Source organism: Falco cherrug, chromosome 6, assembly GCF_023634085.1.
Source record: "Falco cherrug isolate bFalChe1 chromosome 6, bFalChe1.pri, whole genome shotgun sequence".
NCBI lineage: Eukaryota > Metazoa > Chordata > Aves > Falconiformes > Falconidae > Falco > Falco cherrug.
Genome location: NC_073702.1, coordinates 43,056,846 through 43,082,000, shown reverse-complemented (window position 1 = coordinate 43,082,000; position 25,155 = coordinate 43,056,846). Strand labels below are relative to the sequence as shown.

The 25,155-nt window shown below is 37.3% G+C and overlaps 1 protein-coding gene across 6 annotated transcripts in view; it reads right to left on the bottom strand.

The window, feature by feature from the left end:
• Nucleotides 1-785: 785 nt before the first annotated feature.
• Nucleotides 786-25,155, bottom strand: part of UTRN (utrophin) — a 386,253-nt gene continuing 361,883 nt past the window's right edge. For all 6 annotated transcript variants that reach the window (XM_055714514.1, XM_055714513.1, XM_055714516.1 and 3 more), the window contains 7 exons: nt 24,543-24,608; nt 17,055-17,213; nt 16,417-16,660; nt 9,401-9,509; nt 7,377-7,463; nt 4,594-4,616; nt 786-2,969 (listed from right to left, as the gene is read on the bottom strand). In XM_055714514.1, the coding sequence (XP_055570489.1) occupies nt 2,961-2,969; nt 4,594-4,616; nt 7,377-7,463; nt 9,401-9,509; nt 16,417-16,660; nt 17,055-17,213; nt 24,543-24,608 (697 nt within the window). In that variant the 3' untranslated portion in view covers nt 786-2,960. The remainder of the gene's footprint in view (nt 2,970-4,593; nt 4,617-7,376; nt 7,464-9,400; nt 9,510-16,416; nt 16,661-17,054; nt 17,214-24,542; nt 24,609-25,155) is intronic.

Sequence of the window (25,155 nt, the reverse complement as noted above, 5' to 3'; positions counted from 1 at the left end):
CCCAGTTCCTCCCTACAACTTCTTCGTTAAGTGTTCTTTCACAAGCTGAGGGAAAACGACATTACTTTGATACTTATGTTTTCCATTTGTTAAGAGTTTGAATAAAAAAAAATATAAATACTAAACATGAAAACAGCACTAACTGTTACTATAAGGAAATGGAATTGTTAGGGTTGTGGATTTTTTTCCCTCCTTTAAGCACAGTATTTCTAACACAATTGATTAATACAGCTTGCATTAGCTTAATACAAATGCCTAAAACCCATGCATGGTAGGGCTAGAAAGTATGTTATTACCTAATACTGTGCTTCAGCTGAGTACATTGACTGAATGCCATCAGAACTTGAAGACTAATTTACAGTTCTAGTATTTGACAAGGCTTCCTGTATTATTTTATTGCTGTTTTGTAATATGTGTTTATAACATTTCTTAAATAAAAGCAGTCCGCTTCTCAGTGATCAAACCTATTATGTCATAAAACTGAGAAGTATTCCAGACTAAATCACTAAAGATCACAGAACGATTTAGGTTGGAAAAGACCTTTGAGAGCATCAAGATGAACAGTGGAGAAAATATGCACAGATTTATGGGGAGAAAACACTGCTTAATCTCATTTACATAAATGCAAACCACACTCCGAAAATGCTAGCATATAGACGTGGACTATCACAGCACTCCTATGTTAAAACTAATCTTCTCCAGAATGAAATTTTCAGCACTTAGCAAGGAAAAATGCCATCCTTGAAGACCACAAAACTTGAAAGAACTCCATGCTTCTTCTCATGTTACTGCAATATATTCCTTTTATTTATTATTGTCTCAGAGGAAGAATGTTACAATGTAGTGTTTGAAGCAGCATTTACTTGGCAGCAGAGGACAAAGGATGCATACAAACACAGGCAGAAAAACAACTTTATACATAACCTCATATTCAGAACAAAAATAAAAGCCACCGAATTCACTACTGAGACTTATTTTTTTACTTATGTAGGGGGGTATTTTTAAGGATTCTTTGTCTAGAGAATGATGTAGTTTGATAAAAGCCATATACTTTGCAGAGAACTGAATATAAAGCTATTTCCAATACTACTCATGAAGATAGGTCTGAGGTAGAAAGGTGGTCACGGCTTCCCTCTTCTGTAAAATGTGGGTGTTTTATTCCTCAAAATAACTACACTACTTATTTTTAATAAATGAAGCATTTATAGAGGCCAGCATCTTCTCTTTCCACCTTGACAATTTTGCTCCACTCAGAAGTAATGTTTAGCATTTATATAGAGCTTTTCATACACTAACTAAGCAAGCCCTACAACAACTTTGAGAGGTAAGTACTATCATCCCCATTTTACAGGTGGGAAAACAGAGGCAGAGTGGTTAAATAACTTGCCAAAGGGTTCAGAAAGAACTGGCACCAGAGCCAACATTAGAACGTGGTCAGCGCTGTGCCCAAATGACTCTTTGAGCAGCAACAGTACAGGAGTGAATACTGTGGGTGCAGGACAGTGTAGCTGGCACCACTTCACAAAAACACTAGAAATTTCTGACCTGCTGTCTTAAACGTGCTCTAGCATTTTTCGGTAGCAGTAGAGAATTTGCAACTCTTCCAATACCATCTTGAGATTATTATTTTTCTTCTCTTCAGTAATAATTAAGAACAACACAGTTTTGTTTCTCTCTACTATACGTGAAATATATTGCATGCAGTTTTACCAATTAAAGGTATGTCCTGAAATTAAAGCAATTGTCCATGCAGCATTGTAAACTCTGTGAATACATTAAAATATCTTATGATCATTTTAAAACTAGAGCTCAGCTGATCAGTGACATAACTTTCCCGTAATCATCCCTACTTAAAGTACATGAAAAAATGATTTCAAAGATAAAGATGAGTTGCAAGACTACAATGCCAAAGGATTTCGAAGTGCATTGCAGTTTTGAAGAGAATGTTCTGTCACTAATAGTATTGGAAAGGGCTTTCTAATTGTCTCTTCATTTCCAAGAGGCAGACAAGAGAAGGGGATCTCACTGAAATGAGCTTTACTTCACAGACTGTAAATTCCAAAACTTGAAGCAAGTTTGGCACAGCAGGGAACAGCAAAGCTTTGTCTCTGAACAAAGTTGGAGAAATTACACTAACATAGACCTTACTAAAAACAATTTAAGCTATCATCTAAGTCCTCTTCTTAGCTATCTCCTGATTCAAAAGTAAAGTAAGCCTTAAAAAAAGAAAGAACCCTCCAAACGGAGTGTGTTGGCTGGAAATAACTAAAAGAAAACTAAGAATACTATTTTGGTGCATGAGGATGATTATGACTCAAAAAAAAGAGTTTACTTTGTCTAATAGACTTAAAATACTGTAGCTTGCACCCAGTGGCGATTTTTGTTAACCAGTAACAATAATACAGATTATGGGAACTTCATATGCCAATCCTGAAAATAATTCAAGGGTATTCTGAAATTTGTGTGGTCGGATGGTTAGCATATAAATAATCAGTACAGAATATTAAATGTATGAGAATATAACTAAGGGTATTTTACAATGTAAAAGTAATGAGCTGAAAGGAATGTATAAATGTAACATTTTGCTCCAAACTCCTTATGCAGTCCTCTTTACGATTATCAAAAAGAACGTATATAAAGCCCCTGCCCCTTTTCCCCCGGCTGTATATTTATACAAATCAGTGACAAGTACTCCACTGCTCATTAATTTACAGTTGCATAGAAAGGGAAGAAGAAGAAGAGAGAAAAAAAAAAAAAAAAAAAGCAATACTATAAAAACAACATCCTCGTCTTTGGGTATTCAGTGTTTTACTGTTTCAAGTAGAACACGCAGTCAGAGCGAACAGCATGTCCCAGGGTCCCATGCAGTCTTCTGATGAAGTGGAACTCACGATTGGTGGTTTGTAGAAAAGGGTTGTACTGCACATCAGGAAGCACTGGTCAATGTCCCAATGAACTCTTTACATTGCCTGTCATGATAAGAAATAACCATGTCAGTACCGTGTTCACACACGTTAGAATGCTCTAACTACTGTGGGCTTGGTTCAGTTAAGGACTCCGGTGTCCTTTTACAAAACTCCTGTATTTTAAAAATTGAGCTGTATTGGCCCAAGACTCAGCAAGTCACTGAGGGATGTTGTTAAAAGAAAACTAATTTTACTATACTGCAGTGTTTAAAATTCTTGTTGAGTAAGGTCCAGAGGATGTTAGTCTACAGAGCAGTAAATATGACTTAAAGACTTCTCCGTGTTCTGAACCCATGGAAAAAAATTGTTTAGGCAAACTACTGTCTTATCTGAAGCCTAAGTGGTAAAAACAGAGAGTATACAGTCTGGATTTGGACTCAGCCCCTTAACATGTGAAGCTTGTTTCCAGGCTCCTGTTTCAGGATTCTGTTCCTGAACAGACAAATGTGCCTTCTCTAATGGTTCTGGAAGGGTAAGTTTGCAGTGACACCATTTGGAAATCATCCTGAATTTAAATAAATAAATAAATAAATCAAATGCTTTTTCAGGAAGATTTGTGTTTTTCACTGATAACACTGAAAGCTACCTCCATGCCTGCTTAGAGGAAGGATTTCTGAAAAATCCTAGTTTAATTCACTAATTTAACTTAGGAGACTGAAACACAGTCCAAGCTGACTGAATGAAATGCAGGGCGTGATTCATCCCATTCTCGTCAGAAATTCCTGTTTGGGAAGACAATCCAACAGTCCAAGAAAGTGTTTCCACAGTAATATTTCTGAATTTTTAGATATTCATTCTGGGGAAATCTGACCTTGCAAACTGTTGATTAATGGGTAGGATGAAGCAATTTGGGGGTATAAATAGACTCTTTCCCTACCACTTAATTCTTCTGAAGTCTCACACAGCAATTTGTGGTAGTCTTTAAAACTTATTTAACAATGAAACCTTCAAAGAACTCTGCAGTGACACAAGATTATGTCATTCCTTATTTGGCACACATGGGCTCCAATATCAACCTAATCCTACAGCAAGTGTTTTTCTTCTTTCTGTTACTTTCAACAAAAAAATAACTGACCCCTCATACCAGTTAGATTTTCAAACCAAGTATCTAAATAACACATTTTTTTCAACATTTTTATGAACTTTGAGAGTAGCCAAATTTCTGTTTTGAGTTTGTAAAGTGGTTGCCTACTGGGAGAAGATAGCTTAATCCAGCATTTTAAGATGCTGTGTGGCTCTTGATCGTTGTGCCCTGGTGCCCATAGCGCCCAAAATGGAGCTACAGGCATCAGGGCACAAGGTTACATGGAAGCCTTTGTAAGAACCAGCTTTGATCTTGCAAGCTGATGCTGGCTTGAAACTAACTGGCCCTCATAGACGCAAGGTGATTCCATCTGGTCAACATCCCAGAACTGCACACCATAGTACCTTTGGCAATGGCTGAACTAGCGGGAATTTTCTATTAACTGGGATATTCCAGAATCTAGTCTTCCTGTTATGTTGGTCTAGCTTCCAAATAGACTTCTAGGGAAAAATATAGAAAAATATCCAGCCACTTTGTTTTAATAGAACTTATCAACTTATTTTGCTTCCAATGACTATGCAAGTATGTAAACATGTCTCATACCTGTGGTCTGCCAGTGAAACTTGCTGCAAATAGAAAAAACAAAAGAACTTTAGAAATGTACATGATTCTGCATCTTGGCAGTTTAAAAACAAAGCCAGTATTAGGAAAATACGTACTACAGAAGAACAAAAATATTATTTAAAAAAACATATGCATTCAACTGGAAGTGTGTTGTAATGGTCTACGCGTAACTTCACAAGTTTACCTTTCTCTTAAGAAATGTATAGCATTATGAATATATAGATGTTATGAACTGTTCTTTTTCATTACTTGCGACCATATAGACCTATATATAAAGTAGTGTATTATAATATCGTCTGTTCAAAATGCTTTGTTCTGGAACTCACTCTTGCACAGACAAGACTGCTGCACTGTGTTGCACACCTGCCTAGTTCTGATGACCGATCTTATAAATAAGGAAGGAAAAGAGGCATTATAAGCATAATCAAAGGATCTAGGGAGCAAAAAAAAAACCCACCCCAAACTCCACCATTAAGAGCAGTGCCTTACTATAGGAATAATTGATTTATCAGGGATATTTGGAGTAAGTAGAAATACCGATTTCAAGATTAATTATAACCTGAAACCCATAAAACCAAATATAGCAAATATGAAGATTGGCTCTATTATACAGTCAAGATAGAATAAAAATAATCCATGTAAGGCTCAGATGCTAGTAATTCCTTAATGAAAGCTGCAGTCAGAGTAGGAGAGACTAGTAGGGATGAGGTGGTAAGAAAAATAGCTTTTTCCCTTTTTTTTTTTTTTAAATAAATGGACATGATATGTTGAACATGAAGGCTGTTCCAATAAAATTTAGCTTGGATACAATTAAAAAAGGGTAATGATATTAGTTTTTAAGGTTAGGAATATAATGGTGCTCTTGAAACAGATTGCCTAGGGAGTCTGTGGAGTCTGCGTCTTTGGAAGTTTTACAGAACAGGTTAGACAGTTATCTGTCCAGAAAGACAGATCCTTCTCAAAACAGCCACAGGAAAAGATGATGGACCTTCCTTAGCAAAACTCATGGAGTTTAATGCACTCTGTTGGGAAGGACAGACTAAAATCCTCATTCCAGGCTTCTAAAACAGTGTATGAATCTTACATATTACATGTACGCCTAGTAAATCTCCCAATTAAGTGATGTTATAGAATGACTGAAGAAAAGCAAATGTAATTAGTACCTACTAAGTGGGGCATGATGGTTTGATTTGATTTCTACAGCAGCATGACCATGACAAAGGGAAAAATCACATGAAATTTGGAACTGACTTCTTTTAACCTTAAATGCTCAAATACATCTCCCAATATGAAAGTATGTGGGGCCATGGTTTTGACTTGCAGTCCCCTCCTGTCTCATTCAGGGTATAGTTTCATGGATGTTAGTTTACTGTATAGTTTTTCTCCATGTTTCCTGATTGCAGAGAATAGCCATCATTGTCAAGCTGGCCCCGACACAGGGCAATTTGCTTTAGATTCATCTGGGCCAAATGACCAGGTAGTATGCAAGACAATAATTTGCAAAAACAGGAATTGATACTGGAATTGCATTTACTACTGATTCGTATACACACACGTGCCCTTGAGTTGTGTTGAGTAGTCCCACTAGCTGTTGACTTCAAGAAGAGATGCTCCTTAGAATCAAATCCTTAATCTCCAAAAAGATAGGCTCTGAACTATTGAACTCAATGAAAAATCTCAAAGGACAGCTGAAATGACCTTTTTTGCTACATCCTAATTTGCTTTCTCAAAACATGCAAAGTGCATCTTCAGTGATGCAGTTCTTCACAGCCAAGCAATGTACATACAGGAGATAAAAGGGGTATTTTAACAGGGTTCACCAAGTTTCCAAAATAGAACTGGGTTCACTCCCAGTGCTTCTAAAAAGCCTGGGCATAAAGACCCTCCCTCTCACTTGTGCCTTTTAAACCTGACCATCATTATTACATTTCATTTGAAAGAACTGTTGAAAGTTTAAGAATGTATTGAAGTTTTCCCTACTCTTTTTCTGAGCCAAAAGGGCTGCAAGTGAAGATATATATGTATGCACATATTTGAAAAAAACAATACACGTGAATAACGCAATCTGTACAAAATACTGCTGGAACCAGGAAGATGGCTCCCCACTTCTGCGAGTGCGGTAACGCTCTGGAAGGAGCGGGATGAGTGGAAATGTAGGTCGGTTGATACAAGCCATGCACAGGAAACCAATTTGTTTTCCTTTTGAATTCTCTTTAATAGACACAGAATAAAATAACACCTTTCATTGAAAGGTGTTATGTGCTGCGTTAACAGTTATTTCCTCTGGTCAGTTAGTTTAATAACTAGTTTAATAATTCGTTCAGGCAGTCAGGACTAGGCTACGGTCCCCCTCCTGTTGCCTAAGGCCTTTTTTCCCAAGTTTTACTAGTCAAACAGTATTCAAAACTTCTGAATCTACATTCACTTAGGTTTACATAAGGTTTGTACCAGCAGCTAATGGCATTCTTCGTCTCTTTTCCCTAATGGGGGCACAGCTGAAAATTCCATACGGAGCTATAGGCTTTTTTTACAGTGAATCACTTCCACTTAAAACATGAGAACATTTGTTTGTTTACCTTCACAAATAGTGTCTATTGAGGAACTTTAAAGAATACAATTATGGGGCTCGTGTATCTTGACAAGAAATCTCATCACAGTGAAGATTTTTTCCCTAGTCAATACCACAAGAATTATTTTCTTTTTCTTCAAAAGACTGCCTCAAATGCAATACTATTCTCAGAGACTTATTTTGTTACACTTACAGCAGCAAGCTGGAAATGTGCTGTTGATTTGCTCCATAACATCTGTTAGATCTGTGTTGGTATCATGAGGTGGAACTAACAAGTCATCTGCAGATATGACAACAAAAAAGAGCAATGAATTTAGTAATGAGAGCAGACAAAAAAAAAAAAAAAAAAAAAGACGACAACACTCTGAAAGGCATTCTCACCCAACATTCTAGTTAAATGCTCCTTTATATTTCACGGAAAACCACTATCTGAAACCTTTTTAACTTAATGTGCAGGAACTGTCATTGGTAATTGCCAGCCTTGGGAAAGGAGCTGAAAGTTATATTATTGATTTGCAGAAGAACTCATTTCTCTTTTATTAAAGCTTAACCATTGCACCCAAGATTTAACTGCAATAAATTGCCAAGAAGGAACAGTATATAAGAATTTACAGTTAAAATAAATAAAAGGCTTACAAGATGAGGGAGTTATACTCAGTAGCTACTCAATTAAAATTCTGTTCCATTTTCAGATGATTAGTCATGTAACTTTCAGACCAAATACACTATTCTTTTTACACTATTCTTTTTTTTTTTTTTTGGGGGGGGGGGGCGGGGGGGGGAGAAGATTTATCTTTTAGATGGGCTTTATTCAATATGCACCAGCAATTTCACTAGTGTTAAAATCTTTCTTGCCATTTTTTATTTAAATGCTGCTTAAAATTAGCCAAGGGAATGGTTAGGGAATACAGCTGGCTCTGTTCTTGGCATTGTTATTAGACAGCATCTCTCATAAATCTACCATTGCATTAAATGAGACTGGAAGAAGTTCCACATTTTTCCAGATAAATTAAAGTAAGAACACATGCCAGTGCTGAATGAAAACTTTTCAGTATGCAAGAAATGCTGGCAAAGAGCCTGGAATACAAGTCTTATGAGGATCAGCTGAGGGAACTGGGGTGTTTATCCTGGAGAAAAGGAGGCTCAGGTGGACCTTGTCGCTCTCTACAGCTACCTGAGAGGAGGCTGCAGTGAGGTGGGTGTTGATGTCTTCTCCCAAGTAACAAGAGACAGGACAAGAGGACATGGCCTCAACTTGTGCCAGGGGAGGTTTAAATTGGATATTGGGAAAAATTTATTCAATGAAATGCTGGTCAAGCATTGGACAGTCGAGTCAACATCCCAGGACGTATTTAAAAGATGTGTAGATGTGGTGCTTAGGGACGTGGTTTAGTGGTGGACTCAATGATCTTAAGGTCTTTTTCAACCTAAAGGACTCCATGAATGTTCTTCCTATTTTCCACAGAAATAAAATCACTTGCAATCTATAACACAAAGGCTTGAAAACAAAAACAGGGAGGAAATTTCACATAAGATAATTTAAGAAAAATCTTTCATTTCCCCCCCTAATTTAGAGCATTCAATGGTCTGTAGTTATTTCTGCTAACTCCCAGTGGAATTAATGAGTTCTGATATTGGAGAATTTAGAATAGTCTTTCAAGCGAGAAATGTCCTTATGTGCAAAGGCTGTACACTTAAATACATAAAGAATTCCTAAAGATGGGAAGTCTTTGAGGGGTGGGATCATCAAAATATCACGCTAAGCAAAGGATACAGCAGATTTTTTTAAAGCAGATATTGGAAAAAAAAGATATTGGAAGCCTCTATTACATGTTTTGTACATTTGTTCCTGTATCTGACAGATTACCTGGGTGTACACATGTAGGAGAAAGAGCTGTTGAACATTTCAGTTCAATGAAATCTGGTTCCCTCTTCAGTGACGATGGATTTGCCCAGTAAATTCACTTGCTCAAAACAGATAGGACCAAGAAGTCTATTGACAGAAATCCACTATTCAGTTATGTGGATTCTTGTGATACCACAGCTGTTTGCAAGTGTGGGGAAGCAACAGCTCCAGCTGCAGTAAAGTCTTGTTCCCAGCAGCATCACAAAGATCAGTTCCTTTTTATTGATAAATCTTTCCAGAAAGATGCCAACAAACCTATTCAGTAGTCACCCACAGACCCACACAGCATGTTATCTGATCAAAACACTTACCTGTCTGATGAAACTGTGAGCTTGTCTCTTGCTCCAGCGGGTAGCCAAGGACAGAGTGCTGGGGTGAAGCACAGGGGGAGGCGCCGTTAACCCGGGAGTCTGACTCGGGCTACATTAATGAGAATAATACCCAAATTTAGATAAATTGTATCTACAGAATCTAAGCGCAGGCTTGCATGCAATCATCCTGCTCCTTTCCTTTTCTATGTGCTCTTGTTTGTTCTCCAAACTAACTAAAGTTGTCTCAGGGCTATATAACTGTTGGGGTAAAAAAACCCAAACCAACAATTTGTAAAAGAAAATTCAGACTTAAGTGTTATTCTAATGAGACACCAGTTGATGGTTGTCATGGTTTTGGCTGGGATGGAGTTAACTTTCTTCTCAGTAGCTAGTACAGCGCTGTGTCTTGGCTCTGATATGAGAACACTGTTGATAACACACTGATGTTTTTAGTTGTTTATACTAAATCAAGGACTTTTTTGGTTTCCTGGGCCCTGCCCGCGAGAGGGCTGGAGGGGCACAAGAGACTGGGAAGGGACACAGCCAGGACAGCTGACCTGAACTAGCCAAAGAGGTATTCCATACCGTGGGACATCATGCCTGGTATATAAACTCGGGGGGTGAGCTGGGGCGGGGGGGGATCGTTGCTCAGGGACTGGCTGGGCATCGGTCAGCAGGTGTGAGCAGTTGTACTGTGCATCACTTGGTTTCCTTTCTCCCTTTTCCTCTGGATTTTATCCTTTTCCCCATCTTTCCATTATAACTGTTATTGTTATTACTATTGTTACTATTATTGTTGTTGTTGCTGTTATTGTTCTTACCTTTTTATCTGTTTAAATTATTAAATTGTTCTTATCTTAACCCTTGAGTTTTACATTCCTTTCCCATTCTCCTCCCCACCCTTTTGGGTGGAGGGGAGTGAGCCAGAGGCTGCGTGGTGCTCGGTTGCCGGCTGGGGTTAAACCACAACAATGATCTTGATAAAAACAACCTTCTGTTGCGAGCACACACCATACAAACACAGTGTTATGTACAACCCTAACAGTCTGCTGAGGCTTTCAGTTCAGCTATGCAGAAAGACTACACAATGGTATTATTGGGGTTGTACATATATGTATGGATGTATACGTACATATACACAGAAGACATTCAGCTAAGGTCCCCTAAGAAGCTTTCCCGGGGTGACTGATCATCCTTAGAACAACTGTTCAATCATGAACAGTTTTGCAAAACTCCTTCACAATCCAGCTGAGTGAAGACTCAAGATTGAAAAGAACTTTGTTAAACCTTAAAAAATGGTATCTAGCCATCGCTCCCGCTGGCGCTGCTTCTCAATGGTGTGGAGGGCACCAAATTGTCAGGAAACTATGTACTATGTAATCTCCAGAAAATTAAGCGAAGGAAACCATACACTTTGAAAACTGTGTTGTAGGCAAGCCTTTCTGGACTCTTAAATTCACCTTAAGAATTAAACACGAAGTTCCATATTACATTCAGTTGTATACATGTACGTACTTGAGATTAGGTATAAGTATACACATATGGACACAGAATAAGAAAAGACCATAAGACTTCTTCACTATAACAACTCAGAAATATTGGAAGGGATCTTGCTCAGGCATTTTTGGTTTTTCCTCTTTTCCTTCTTTCTTGTAAGAAATCCTTTGAGGAAGAGAGTGGTAATACAGTATTTGAGCTCCAGAAATGATTGTTCTGAAAAAACAGAAGCACTTGAACAGTATTTACATCTGAGGCTGTTACAGAGTCTTAGCTGAAATGGTTGCCCCTATCATTTATTTTTTTGATTGCAAATCATCAAATTACTTCCAAACAGCTTAAAGAGTAGCTTATTTAAATAAATCTGTCAAAAGTAGATACGGAATTATTAAGAAACTATCATTATTTATAAGATCTTTTCGAAACTGGGACTGAACAAGTACCTAGAACAGATACAAGACTCGATGCAAAGAGGTAACATATAGAATAGGAGTTCATTTGTGCACAAGTTTGCTCCTTTGTAGCTCACAGCCTGAAGTGCAACCTTCAATTTTTGTGACAACTTCCAGATTACAAAAAAACTTCAACAAAACCGAAGATTTTTGAACAATGAAAGATACTTTTTCTTCCATACACAGTGATGAGAAATAGAAGGAAATGTTCCCTTGAGCACTCAGTAAATCTTTTTTCTCCTCCAAATCCCATCTCTCTCTCAGCATGACGATACCAACTTCCAGCTTTGACTAAAAGAATAAATCAAGAAATATTGCTCTGCATATAGAAGACAAACTGAAATGTTTTCAAGCTGGCCAAGGATTTTACCATCAAGACACTCCTATGAACAATGAATGCCTATCAAGTAGTTAAGTAATTTGCTATTCAGTATCAGGCTTCAACCCTACTACAGAGTCTAGGTAAAATGAGTGTGGTGATTTTAAATAGGCCAAGCCTGGGGTAACTAACTCCAGGTAATTCTATAAATCCAGGAACCTATGTTCAAGAAGTTAGAGCTATAGTGGTAAAGAGATGAGCAAAGTCTCTAAGGGTGAGGAGTTACTGAACAAGGTTAACTCCAGCAGCAGAGTAGCTGCTTGCCCACCCACAGACAGGTGGACTGAGCAAATTTGAATAATCCAAAACAGAAACTTGCACCTGGACTGGATCTCTGTGCCTCTTCAAGCAGTAACTGTGGACAGATGGTGCAGAGATGACTGAGGGTGTCTGAAGAAGGAAGACCGCTGCTGAACTTGATACAAAACTGCAGTACAGCAACACATAAGATAGATCAAGGATAGTGAAGCACTGCAAAGTCAAGATTAATTAGGATAGAAAGGCGATATCTACAACCTTAAATGATGGATTAGTAGTGAACGTTATTTAGTACCACTTAGGAGTGCTATTGCAAATGACAAAAAAGCCCCACAGAGCACGAGGACTCTTTAACAGTGGATAAACTGTTAAACAGAGCAAACAAAACATAATTGGAATACTTTACATTGATGTACCTTATATTGCTGCAGCAGTCAGAATGAAATATTTCACTTGGATTTAAAAAAAAAACCAAAAACAAACAACAAAACCCACATCCTCTTCTAATCAGAGGATAATGTCTGATAACTTCATTTTTATTTAAATACACTGGCAAAAGTTACACTACATAGTTCCAAGTGACTGCAGTAACAAGAAAAGCCAAAAAGCTCCCAAACCCTCTTCTTTCAAAATCAGGACAATACAGTTAAGCAGATGAAGAGTGGGGTTTGGAGGAGAAAGGGAAGGGTCTGGTAGAGGTATAAATGCCTTAATATAATAATCAGACACTGAAAAATGCTAAATGCAAAATAGTTGAGGATATAGCTGCACATATTTACATGATTTAACAATTTTACTGGGAAAGAACCTGAGAAAAAAAATGTAAAAAATCATGTTCTACTTGACCTCAGCTGCATAACACCTGCAAAATCTGATCACTTCCATCATCAACCCCCTTCAGGCATCATGAAGTTCACGTATCCTTATTCAAACCAACTCAGCAGACAACCCATCAGCCAGAAACCATAATAAAATAGCCCTAGATGTTACTACATGCTTGTTTCTTCTTCTTGAATAGATACAAGCAGGGATACTGAACACACCTCTATGGGGATGAAGGGGAGTTTCTGGGAGTTTTCTTTTTATGCAAAACCAAATGAAGATACAAAGAGACTGATAAGTTCTTCTCTGGGAAACTCTGACATTGAGGTTTTTTTCTGTATTATAGCAGATGTTTATTTTCAAAGCGATATTTATTTTAACCAGTTTTGATCTACAGTGCCTCATTTCACTGTGCTTCCTGCTGGTGTTTTTCCCAAAGAAGAGCCTGAAGTGTTCCGTGGCTTAATGGACAGATAAAACATACCCATTCCTCCCTTGACTTCTGTTGCTTTTGGTAAAAGCAAAACAAAACAAAAGCCCCCACCCCCCCACCTCTCAAATCAGAGGAAACCTCAAAAAAGGCCAATTCCCATACCACATCCATTACAAATGTTTCTTCTTGTTCCAGTCTTATTCTCCCTTTCCTTTTGTAGCTGCCGCCTCTGCTCTTTTGATAAAGCTCCCCTGTTTTCAGTTGGAGAGAAAGCTGCAGTTCCTATTTACTCTCGGAGTCTGATTATAAAGCCATTGACAGATGATTTCAGCTCCCATTAACTTCAGTATCAAATCCAATATGAAACCTCTGTTCAGCAGCTCAGACAAGCAGAGAAAAATCCAAACAGACTTTAAATGTCCTTCATAATAGTTGTTACTTCTACCTTGCACGTGCAGTATCTAAAAGGGGCCGAAGAAAGAAAAATGAAAATGGATTCTTTATCTTTTCTCTGTATGATTAACATGTTGGTACCAAAGTTGTCACATGCCAGTTCTGTTTCACCTTCCTCTTTGGCACTATAATCAATCAGGCAGACAAAAATGACAACATCGTTTGACAGCTACCAATCCTCTGGGCTTGCTAAAATAAAAATAGTATGGTAACCTCAGAATTGCGACCTGAAGTAGGCAAATGTGCAGTGAGGATGCATGCATATTTCTGCTAAAGGTGCTCTCTAAAGAATGTCCTAGAATGCTCTCATCTAGATTAAACAGTTACTACAGCAAAGTTTCTAAGTTTCATTAATTTTCTACCCAAACATCTGTGTGTAGACAGACTCACTCCATATCTTTTACAGAAAAAAAAAAAAAAATTAGTTTCAATGACAAGTTATTAACCCAAACAACAGTCAGGAGGCTGAGTGGAAATGAGAAACAGAGAGACTTGCTGTTGACAGAGGAGAGAAAGAGAGATGGCAAAGAAACTGCTCCAAGACAGTTGTGTCCTTTAATACTAGTAATTGTTACTACAGGAATTACAGAGGAGTTACCTATTTTGACATTGGGACTTATGAGAATCTTCCATGCGAGTCATCCATCTCATTAATGAGAAAAGATATTCCTTATATCCAGTGAAAAATAATTGGGACAGCCAATAAAAGCAAAAGAAACAAATGTATATACTTAGATCCCCAGCTGGTTTCTGATGAAGTCCTTCCCCAAGCAGTGAAAGAGATAAAGACTTTCATAGACAGTAACGGCCTAGGTGACAGACAAACAAACATGCTGAAGAATGGTCAATTTTTCAGAATGTTAAGGGGGCAGTAATAGAATTCAGTGCTGCTTTATAATTGAATTGATGTCAATATAAAGAATTTTCACTGAAGAACTAAGAACTTACACTAAAAATTTGAATTCTTTATGATTTCTGAGCCCACTTCATATATATATATTCATATAAATATAGATATATTGTATAGATAAATTATAGAAGCAATAATGCAGACCTTCTCATATACTTGACTTTGTACCAGCCACTTCATTAAAAGACAGAGGAGAAACAGGAACAGCTTAGGAGAAGACACTTGGAACAATCAGAAGCATGTCACGATTCCCACAGAGGCAGGAGATTTTGGACACGAAGCAAAAGAGCAACAGTATATAGTAAATGATCAGAAATATTGAAGAAGTTTGACTCTTGTTCTGCCTCACCCTATCAGAAACCACAAGCTGCAGAATACTCCAGAAAAATCCAAGGGCAGAATTGATAAGAAGAAGCTATTGCCCCTCTGCCTGTCCACTTTATCACAACACACACACCTACCCTAAAGCTCTTACTAAGAATGTTACAAGGATACTGAAAAGATTACAAAATTACAAGATTATCCACAAGCTACATTAAAAAAAAAAAAAGTTTTAAAGGATGAACATGTTCCTGCTTTAAGCACTAAGCTGAAAGTGTCTGTGGGTTTGGCAGAACTTCTGCTTCTATTCTACAGCTGTTTCTTCGCAGATCTTCAACCCTTCTCTGAAACACCCAGTGCTGGCCACAGTTCTCAAGATACTTACTTCATGAATTATTAACAGTTGCACCATTTATCTTCTCCATTAAAAATTTAAGCTATTCAAATGCTGATTAAAGATGCTAGAATAACAGTAACAACAAAAAGACTGCTAGCAGGGTAGGGAAGCCATTGGGGAACAGATCCTTCTTAATACTATTCAGCCAAAACTGTCTAGAAAAATGACAAATTCAGCCAGTGAAACAAACAAACAAAAAGTATCTTTATCACTGTAATGAGAGTATCACCTACAGCAGGAACTTACACCATTCTGATACTTGGTTTATGCGGTCTGTTTCTTGGCTTAGTTAAATCCTCTACTATGTACAGCCAGTCACCTGACCCACGGGAGGCAGAAATACTCTGCCTTACTGTACTCTGACCCAAGTGTAATGATTAGTTAGGAGAAAAGATTTATACTTTTTTTTTTTTCCATCGTTCAAGCTTCTACACATGATATAGTACAGCTAACATCTCTAACAAAACCTGTAGATTGTTGCTGCAGTTTTCCTAATTACATGTGCATATGATGACTTCAAAACCAATCAACATTTCTTCCCTCAACAAAGTAACCCTATATTCTCTCGATTTTTAATGTAGTTGATTGCTCCTTTTGAATTTTAAATGTACATTTGGCCATCTGTCTTTGGCATGCTAAGAAAGGTTTCAGTGACTAACCATGAAAAAAAACCCCAACCAAACAACCCAAACAAAACACAAAAACAAACCACAGAACAAATTATTTCAGGAAAGATTGGAAAAGTGAAGTCAAATACAGGCATGACTGGCACCATTACTTAGAATAGGGTATATATTTTCTACCCCCTGCTTTTTAATTCATGAAAAGCTATTGCACTTGTTTGTGTTATTCTCAATGTTTCATAAGTCATCATGGTCACTCCAGCACTTTTAGTCATTTTGTGCTCATTTGGCTTTCACCATGGCTTATAGTAGAGGGTAGGAAAAATTATCTTTTCATGCCAGAAATGACCAAGTGCAAGAGACCAACCTAGTGTAGTGCAAATATCTGCAGTAAAATTCCAATACCTTTGTTCCACCAAGAAATCCACCCTGCAGAAACAACACAAGGGAATGCCATCAGTCTACATCTACCTGCTCAAGTAGCTGCCGTAGCCGGTGAAGCTGAGACTCCAATTGTTTATTGTGATCTTCCAATATTTGCATCCTTGCTTCCAGGCGACCTTTATGTTGCCTCAAGAGTTTAGCTTCAGCAATGAGCTCTGCATCTTCAGAAGCATGCTGAGGTGACACAACGGAGTCAGGAGGTGATGCAAGAGGGTTTATTCCTCTTCGAAGATGTTGCTCCTTTAGTTGCTCATATTCTATCTGTAGACTCCTGGTATATTGAAAAAAGGACAAGAATGATGACTATCAAGCAAATTAAAATAAAAAACTTCCTTAGATGAAATAAAGTTACCATCATCTCCCACTAAGAACACAAGTAGCTCATAAGAAGACAATGTCTTGATTTGTGGTTTATGGGAAAAAACCATAAAACAATAAAGTAGAAGTGAAACAAAGGTATTTTATCACAGACCCACCCTCTTCTACCTAATAAAGTCAGGCTATGCATGACATGTGCCTTGACTGAATTTTTTTTCTTTTGCTAAAATCATGACTCCTAGGTTGATCTCATTTCCAACATACATACATACATACATACATAGTACATGCATGGCTCAAACAACAATGAGGTGACAAGTCAGAAACCGGTAGGATGATTATGAGACCTTTGCTCTTCCTCAAGGTCAGCAATGATGCGCTCCAACTCTCCTCGCTCTTCCTTTTCCACTGACTTCAGTATCTGAGCAGGACTCTGTGGCTGACTCACAGGCGACTCTCCTCCCAGCGTCTGACAATATTGCTGGATAAGGGCATGTTCATCCTCTCTAGAGAAATAAAACCACACAAATAAAGATAGAGCAGTAAAATATTCATTATGCGAGCAAACATATTTGTCAAACTAAAGGCGTTCGTTTGCTTATGAAAAAGGACTAAGAGAGCAGGAAATAAGCCTAAAAAATATACTGCACAAAGCCATAAACATACAATGCACAGGAAAAAAAAAAAAAAAAAAGATCTGTAGTAGCATAAAAGACCAGTTTACTTTAATGTATGCATAAACAAGAAATACTGCTGGTGGTTTGAAAAGAAATGGTGAAAGCAAGAATCAGACATAATATCCAAACAGACATAAATCTGAAGATGACTGATTTGAAATGCCTTAAAAATAAATAAAATCAAACAAGCTTTCTGGTAGTTCCTTTTACATTCCTGGTGAGATTTTTAATATTAGTTAGGAGGTAATTTTGGTGTGCTCAATTTACCTAATAAAACCAGAAAGAAAAAATCACCACAGAATTCTCCAAGAAGTCATAAAGTAATGGATCATCAAGTATCTAGCTAACACTGTGCCCTGCACAAAGGGACTGACAATGCTTCAAAAATAATGCTATAGATTTTGAATTAGCCTTGTATTTCCACCTTTTCCCCCCCATTTTGACATACACATGCAGTACACTGAAACTCTTCAAAGGTAGCAGATCTCCTCCTCCTTACAGATTCAGGGATAGAAATAAACTGTAACACTGTCCGCCTCCTGGCTCCCATTGAAATTAGCTTCTGGTAAGGAGACACAGAAGTCCTGGCACTTTCAATTGCGCTATAAAGTTCAAAGGAGTTTGCTTTTGTGGAAGTGTGCCTTTCTTTCCTTGTTGCTGGCTTTTCTCCATAAGTCAGATGGATAGAAAGTGAAGGAAACTATGTCCTAAAAACAGTTTGCTTGCTTGCTTACTCAAGAAGGATAAATCAACCGTAGAAAAACATATACTATTCATGTCTTTTAAGAGAAATTGCTGCAGCAGTACAAATGCTGAAGAAAACCCCCTTTAAATTCTCTTCATTGCTTGACTACAAAACAGAGACTGCATACGTTATGGTACAGTGAAGTGTTGTCCCTACAAACTGAACATCCCTGAATAGACTAAACTACCCTAAACATCATCTACAGTTAAAGCATGGTCAACAACAGAGAGAAAGACACGAGTAGTATATATACAGATATACAGATAATGTTTAGAAAAGATACTTTCTCACATTACAAATGTTTCTTGTGCTGACCTTTTTCCTCCTATTTTTGGAAAGAAGTAGCTACAAATTCTCCTATTAACCAACTGTGATATGACATAATGAAAAGTATCCTCAAGCACTGCCTTTGAAAGCACATACAAAAAATAAGAAGTTCGTTATACATAAACTATTTTTTTTCCAAGTAAAAGTGTAATGGAGATTCTGCACGAGGCTTTTAAAAAATTTCCTGTCAGTCAATTTAACCTTTTTCATCACAAAAGATCCAAACGTAGTCTCTCATTTGAATGAATAATAAACCCAGGTATTTAAAAATGTATACTCTGGAAGAAACAGAAGTTATTTCTGCGGTGACAAATAATCTATAGACAAACACATGTACAAGTAAAACACATCAGGTGTTTTACAGGCCATGCACGTGGATTGGGGTTTTTCTCAGAAACACATTCAAGCTCTTGGGGTAAAGGGAGCAAATGCATGTGACGGGAACAAATAAGAGTTGCAAACACACTGTTTGTGTAATGAAAGACCCTATTTTATACCGCTGACTCAAGATTTTTTGGTAGCTCAGTACATCAATACCTATTTAAAGCATCACCAGTATTAGGAGCAAGACAAAATAACCACAGATTTCATAAATACTGATTCCTGATTACTGATTCTCTCTCTTAGAAAACTACTTCTATGTAGTACTGCTTAAGTCAAACTTTTTACTGAAGACTAATCCTATGGTTGAACAACACTAATCTATTTCCTCTTAAGGATAACTATTCTCTATCTACCCAAAGTCAGCATGTGGTCTTCCATTTTCTGACTTGTCATTGAGATTTGAAAATCTGGACTATTACAACCAAATGTGCATCAAGTAACACTATACCTAAAAAACCCAAAAAACCACACAAAAAACAAAACCAAAAAGAAAATAGCCTGTAGCAGTTCTATCCACTTTAAAAGTTCACAGCATTCTATTCCATGAAAGTTGATTTATGAAATAAAGGTTAAAAACAGGTATGAATAGACCCTTCCACAGAGCTCTGGTTGCATATCACTTTCCTTCATCTTATCTTTTGTGATTAACTACTGATTTGCAGAAAGTTTATATGTAAAATTGTAAAAGGAACCTAATTAGCAAGTTCTTCCACTTTTAACATAAAAAAAAGAAAGCCTCTAACTGCTTTCTCTTCTCCACTACTTAAGTGATTGCAGAGAAACTCAGCATCTCTTGCCTTGTCAGTTTGCGTTAGTAAAACTGACACAAAGGCTAGTGCATTTCATGGCGTTTGGACCAGGTCCTAAACACGATAATGAAAACCCCATGGTACTTCATCCTATAACTGTCTTGATAAAAATCCCCACCCCTTATAACTAAATGTTTGCCACAGTGATGTAGGCACAGAACGGGCTTCCACAGCCCTGCAGAATGTGCAGAATCCCCTCGCTGTGGCCGACACGGCAGCACTAAGCCGGCAGCGCTGGCAGCTCAGTGTCCCATCTTCAGCAAGTACGGAAATGGAGTGTTAAAGGCGACTAGGAAGAGAAGACAGCTTTATCATTCAGGATCAAAAAACCTGTTTACATATTAAGTGATACAGTGTAACGACACACAGACACACAGCCTTCTTTTGTGCAAGGGCGTTGGTGTTGTCAAGGCAGATTCACATGATAAAGTAGTTTAGTCTGATTATTTTAATTAGGCACCAAAAATCTGCTGTCTACACTTTAAGATGATGAATTGGTTTACAAACTACCTGGGTAGTCTGAAATGTTTTTGTTTGTTTGGCTTTTGTTTGGGTTTTTTTTGTTTGTTTGTTTGTTTGGGTGTTGGGGTTTTTTGTTTGGTTGGTTGGTTGGTTTTTTAACAGAGCTCTGTAAATCTGGATTTATTATACTTATTTGAACTAGTGAAATCTGAGATTCTCTCCAGATTTTGCATTAGGTATAACCTCATTTTTAAATTAAACTCATAAACCCTTTAAAGAAAGAGTTTACACAGTAAATGCTTAGATATTTTTGACTGTACCGTGGCCCAGTATGCAAGATCAACACAGCTAAATGCAGAAAATTTTATATTTTCCTCTCCCAGTTATTCAGTCCAGAGAAAAATTAATTTCCTTCCTCTCCCACTGGTTCAGAGTCTCAGAAACTGTACACGACAGACTGTGAAAATTGACTAGTCTTTTTTAGGCATTACATGTTGCAAATGACAGCAGGCTTTTTCACACGCTGGAAGAAGTGCCTGATAGAAGTCTTCTGAAGTGTGTGTTTACTATGTGTTCCACCTCTGGTCTGTTCTGCAAAAAATACTAGTTCAAAACAACAGAACCTTGAACCTGCACTGACAAACCTCAAAACTGTAATTAAGACGATTCATTAGTAGCACAGGGCTACAAAATGACCTAGAACATAAGGGAGTGGCATACGCTCTGTGCAATGCAAACTCTTTCATTTTGAGAATCCAGGACTCTCTTCTGCAGAACTGGCTGGAGATGGCAATCAGCAACAACCAAAAAAAAAGCACACCACCAGAATAAATTCCTCATTGTGTCATGGTGGCTATTCTTCTGAAGACCCTGCATGCTTTGAGAAAAAGCTAGAACTACACCAAGTCCTTCAACCGCAGAGGCTGCAGCTCCTTTTCAGCATTTCACCACACTAGAAAGCAGTAAAAATGACATTGCAGGAGGTCAGATTTGAAAGTAGTACATATCAAAGGAAAAGAACACCCCAACAAGGAAACACAGGGAAAACAGCCTTTGAAATATCCTATTGTTTTGTGGATATATTTTTTCAAGCCACCTATTCCAAAACATACATGCATAGAAGAAGCAATAAGGTTCAAGAAGGTAATCCAAAATTATTTGTCTTTAACTTACTTTTCTTCTCCTAATTTTATCATCACATGGAACTAATTTCTCATTGTGACAAGATGCTTTTTAACCACTTACGTCATGTCAGAGTATTCAGGTACTACATTACTGGAGCTCGTTTGGCTTACGACAGACTGATCGGCAGTGCCAGCTAAAAGTACCACTGGCCTTTCTCCTATTCCTGCACCTGAGCGGGTAGCTCCCTAATAACATTTCAGATACGTTCCAACTCTGCCTTCAGTTGAGCGTGAGGTGGCGTCAACAGTGCTGCAGACATGAAGATAACTGGTAGTAATGACACTAATCAGAAAACAGCTATTAAACATTTACACAGAAAGTATTTATACTACATCTAGCAGAATTAACTTCAGTATGGGCTAGATGGGACAGTTCGTACATTACAGGGATAAGAGAGTTAAATTCTTGTCCCATTTTCCTAACAAATCTTTTTGTCTTTTCATTCTACTACACCATGATTTGTCAAATTGTGAGGCATAGGTTTTTGTTAGGGACGCTATTTATCATTCTTTGTTGCAAAGACTTCGTGTTTTCCTTATGCTCATCTTCATTTGTGAAGAGGCCAGTCTGCTTTAAAGATACAGATGTTTTTGTATGAATTAAAGCCCAAGAAAATGCATCACAACAGTCTAGCCTAAATGTTTAGAACTCCTTAATGTATGGAGGAGCTGATATGAAGTAAAAACATTTTTATTCAAAGTATTTACACCAGAAAACTCATGCATGAGAGTATTTGTTAAGAAGCTGGACATACTACAGTAGAGACACTTACTTTTTTCAGTTGAGAATAATGCGTTTTTAAATGGAATTTACGTAACTTTAGGGGAGGGGAGGGTTAGAAAGGTTTAGTTAGGGAGATAGAAGTCATAATGACATTCAAGACAACAGGCTAGTTAAAACAGAGAAATTTCTTTGAAGAATGGTTTCTTAATCAAATGGTATATTGCAAAACATTCCTGAAAAAAAGCCCGTATGATGTTTAACTGACAGCAGAAGTTGTCTCACTGTCATTCAAATGTAGAAGACTTCTTACACACACTGTTCAGAGCACGAAGATTTTTAAAAGTATTGTTGATGAACTTGTGAACCTAACAAGATCAAACCAGTAACCTTGCAAAATTAAGTGCAACTATGCCTCTGTTCTAGGTACACAGTAAACTGAAGGACTCTTGAGGACCAATGAAAATAAGATCACAGACTGTAACTCCCAATTATGAGAAGAAGAGAATTTTATTTCCAAACCAGTCATCATCTCCTGAATTCTTTTGAATACCATAAGAGAACGAGATGCTTCTTAGATACGTTTACAGCAGGGACAATGAACTGAAAAAATGTGTATCCACATTTCAAATTGTTTCTTCAAATTCAGTCTATATAGAATGATAACAACCTGCTCATTTCTATGACAAACTACAATAGTATGAATAGAGCTGAACTATAATCCTAAATTCCCAGTGCTCCAGCTGTAGGCAACTTATGATCCAAACTTCATAGCCATGTAGATGCCTGGAAAAATTTCTTCACTGAAAGGGTTGTCAAGCACTGGAATAGGCTGCCCAGGGAACTGGTAAGGTCACCACCCCTGGAGGCATTTAAAAGATGCGCAGATGTGTCACTTAGAGACACGGTCTAGTGGTTGGACTTAATGATCTTAAAGGTCTTTTCCAACCTAAATGATTCTATGATAATAGCTTAACTCCAAACTTTAAACCACAGTTCATCAGAATTTTGTGAGTACTTCAGTATGTAACTTAATGAAAGCAAATTATCTGCAAATAAAACAGAAGGTGTCACTGGGTACTTTCTTTTCCTCATTGGTCTCTTAATCTCTGCAAATTTTGTTTGTGTAACAGTCCCCTTTTGACAACAGGACTGAGACCCAAATACAGAGGTCCCTCTCACATGTTGGCACACAAACTCACCATCCTCACTCCTTTTCTTAAAATAAAGGTTATTTTGATAAGGTAGCTGGGAAATTGCATTAAAATGAATAGCTAATTTACCAGTAAAAATGAAGCATATACACCCCCTTTTACCATCGGGATGGATGGTTGTTTGGCCTTTGTATATGAGTAGGCTCATTATTTGCAAAATAAATAATCAAGTGTATGAACATTTAGCTGCCTTCAAGTTTTCAGCTTTCCTGCCAAATGACAGTATGTCTGCTTTTCTTTTGAAAGGCAAATCAAAAGGGAGTATTTTGGCTGCATTTCTCTCACTAGTGAGCGTACCAATGACAGAAACACATGAAAACAGTTACACATGAAAAACGTTTTATTAGTTATGTAAATAGAGTTAATTAAGCAGGAAAGAAGAAAAAATTGAAGGTGGTCACATATGCTTCTCTGAAGCAAAGTATTTTAAATCTCAAATTTAAGCCTTCCTAGGTAGAATATTTACATGATTAGATTTTTAAAAAGTAAATTAAAATATTATTGAGAACAATAGCATTTTCTAATGAAAATTGAATAATTACTGCTTCCTCTTTAAAAATGCTGATGACATTCATTAATAACTTGAGAGGCAGTCCTGCTACACTGATTTAATTAACAGAACTGATGACACAGTGAGGTTAAAACATTCATGTATTTTTACATTAAAAAAACTTACTTAATTCCTCAGTAATTCATGGGGTTCTATGCTTGCCAGGTTCATCAATGCATTTTAATGAAGATTTTTACAATAAAAGTCACATATAATTAAAAAAAGGACATGGTGTTGATAAAACTTATGTAGGAGTATGTTTATATCCCCAAGGACAAACAGATGGATCAGCAGCCAGAAAACTGAAATATAAACAACTAGCAGCAACACTGTTCTGGCTTTGCAGAACCTTCAAATTACAGGTGATTTTTTTTTTTTTTTTTTAATTAGAAAATTGTCCTGGGAGTTAGCACAAGCTTCTGACCTACTCCATTGTCCACTTCAACACAGAGGGATTTCTTTTCTCTTCTGCTATGCTAAAAGCAGAAAAGAAATACAAACTGGAACCTATAAAGCTGTGACTTTTTTCCAGTCACATGAAATACCCTCACTTTTGAAGCAGAATGGCTGATAAACGTAGAGTTCATCAAGCAAACATCTCCAATTTCTACAACTGATGCTTGGAATAATGAAATTTATGCAGACATTCTTGGGGTCATACTAATTATATACTTCCACTGAGATTAAGTCCTGTGTTACAATTTATGAAGACTATACCATCCATCTATAACCAAAGTTCCTGGCAGCCTATGAGTTACTTACACGCTTCCTGTGGTGGAGCTACTGTCCGTGAGGAAGGAGCCATTGGTCCTTTCCATCTGCGCTAGCCTGAAAGGCAAGGAAAGACCACAACTTTCAGAGAACATGCTGCACAATTAAAACAGAGGCAGTGTGAAGATCAATTCTATTTAGAAACATCTCAGGTATGGCAATCTCGGTATACACAAATAGGAATAAACTCCTAAATTTTGTCACAAAAACCTATAATCCGGAGGACTTAGAACAAGTATATTTTCTATCTCTAGCACAATTATCATTAGCATCCCCACAACTCTCATAGTAGAATTAGTCAAAGAGATGTTTTTGCGGATGGTTTTCTTTTAGAATTTTATATAGCTGGACTAACAAAAAAGGATGAATACTTTTTAAATATAGCACATGTAACATCTGAAATTATGCTTGGCAAATAACATCACACTGTGGACGGACAAGTTCTGGAAAACACCACAAAAAACTAATTACAGGGTCATTGCTTATGGTTCCTCATTTTGGCAGGAATTAATTTAAAAGGACTGGATTATTATACTGTAGATGTAAGGCCATACAGCTCTTTAAAATTGCAACAGGGATTGTGTGTCTACTCAAGCTTCTAGGA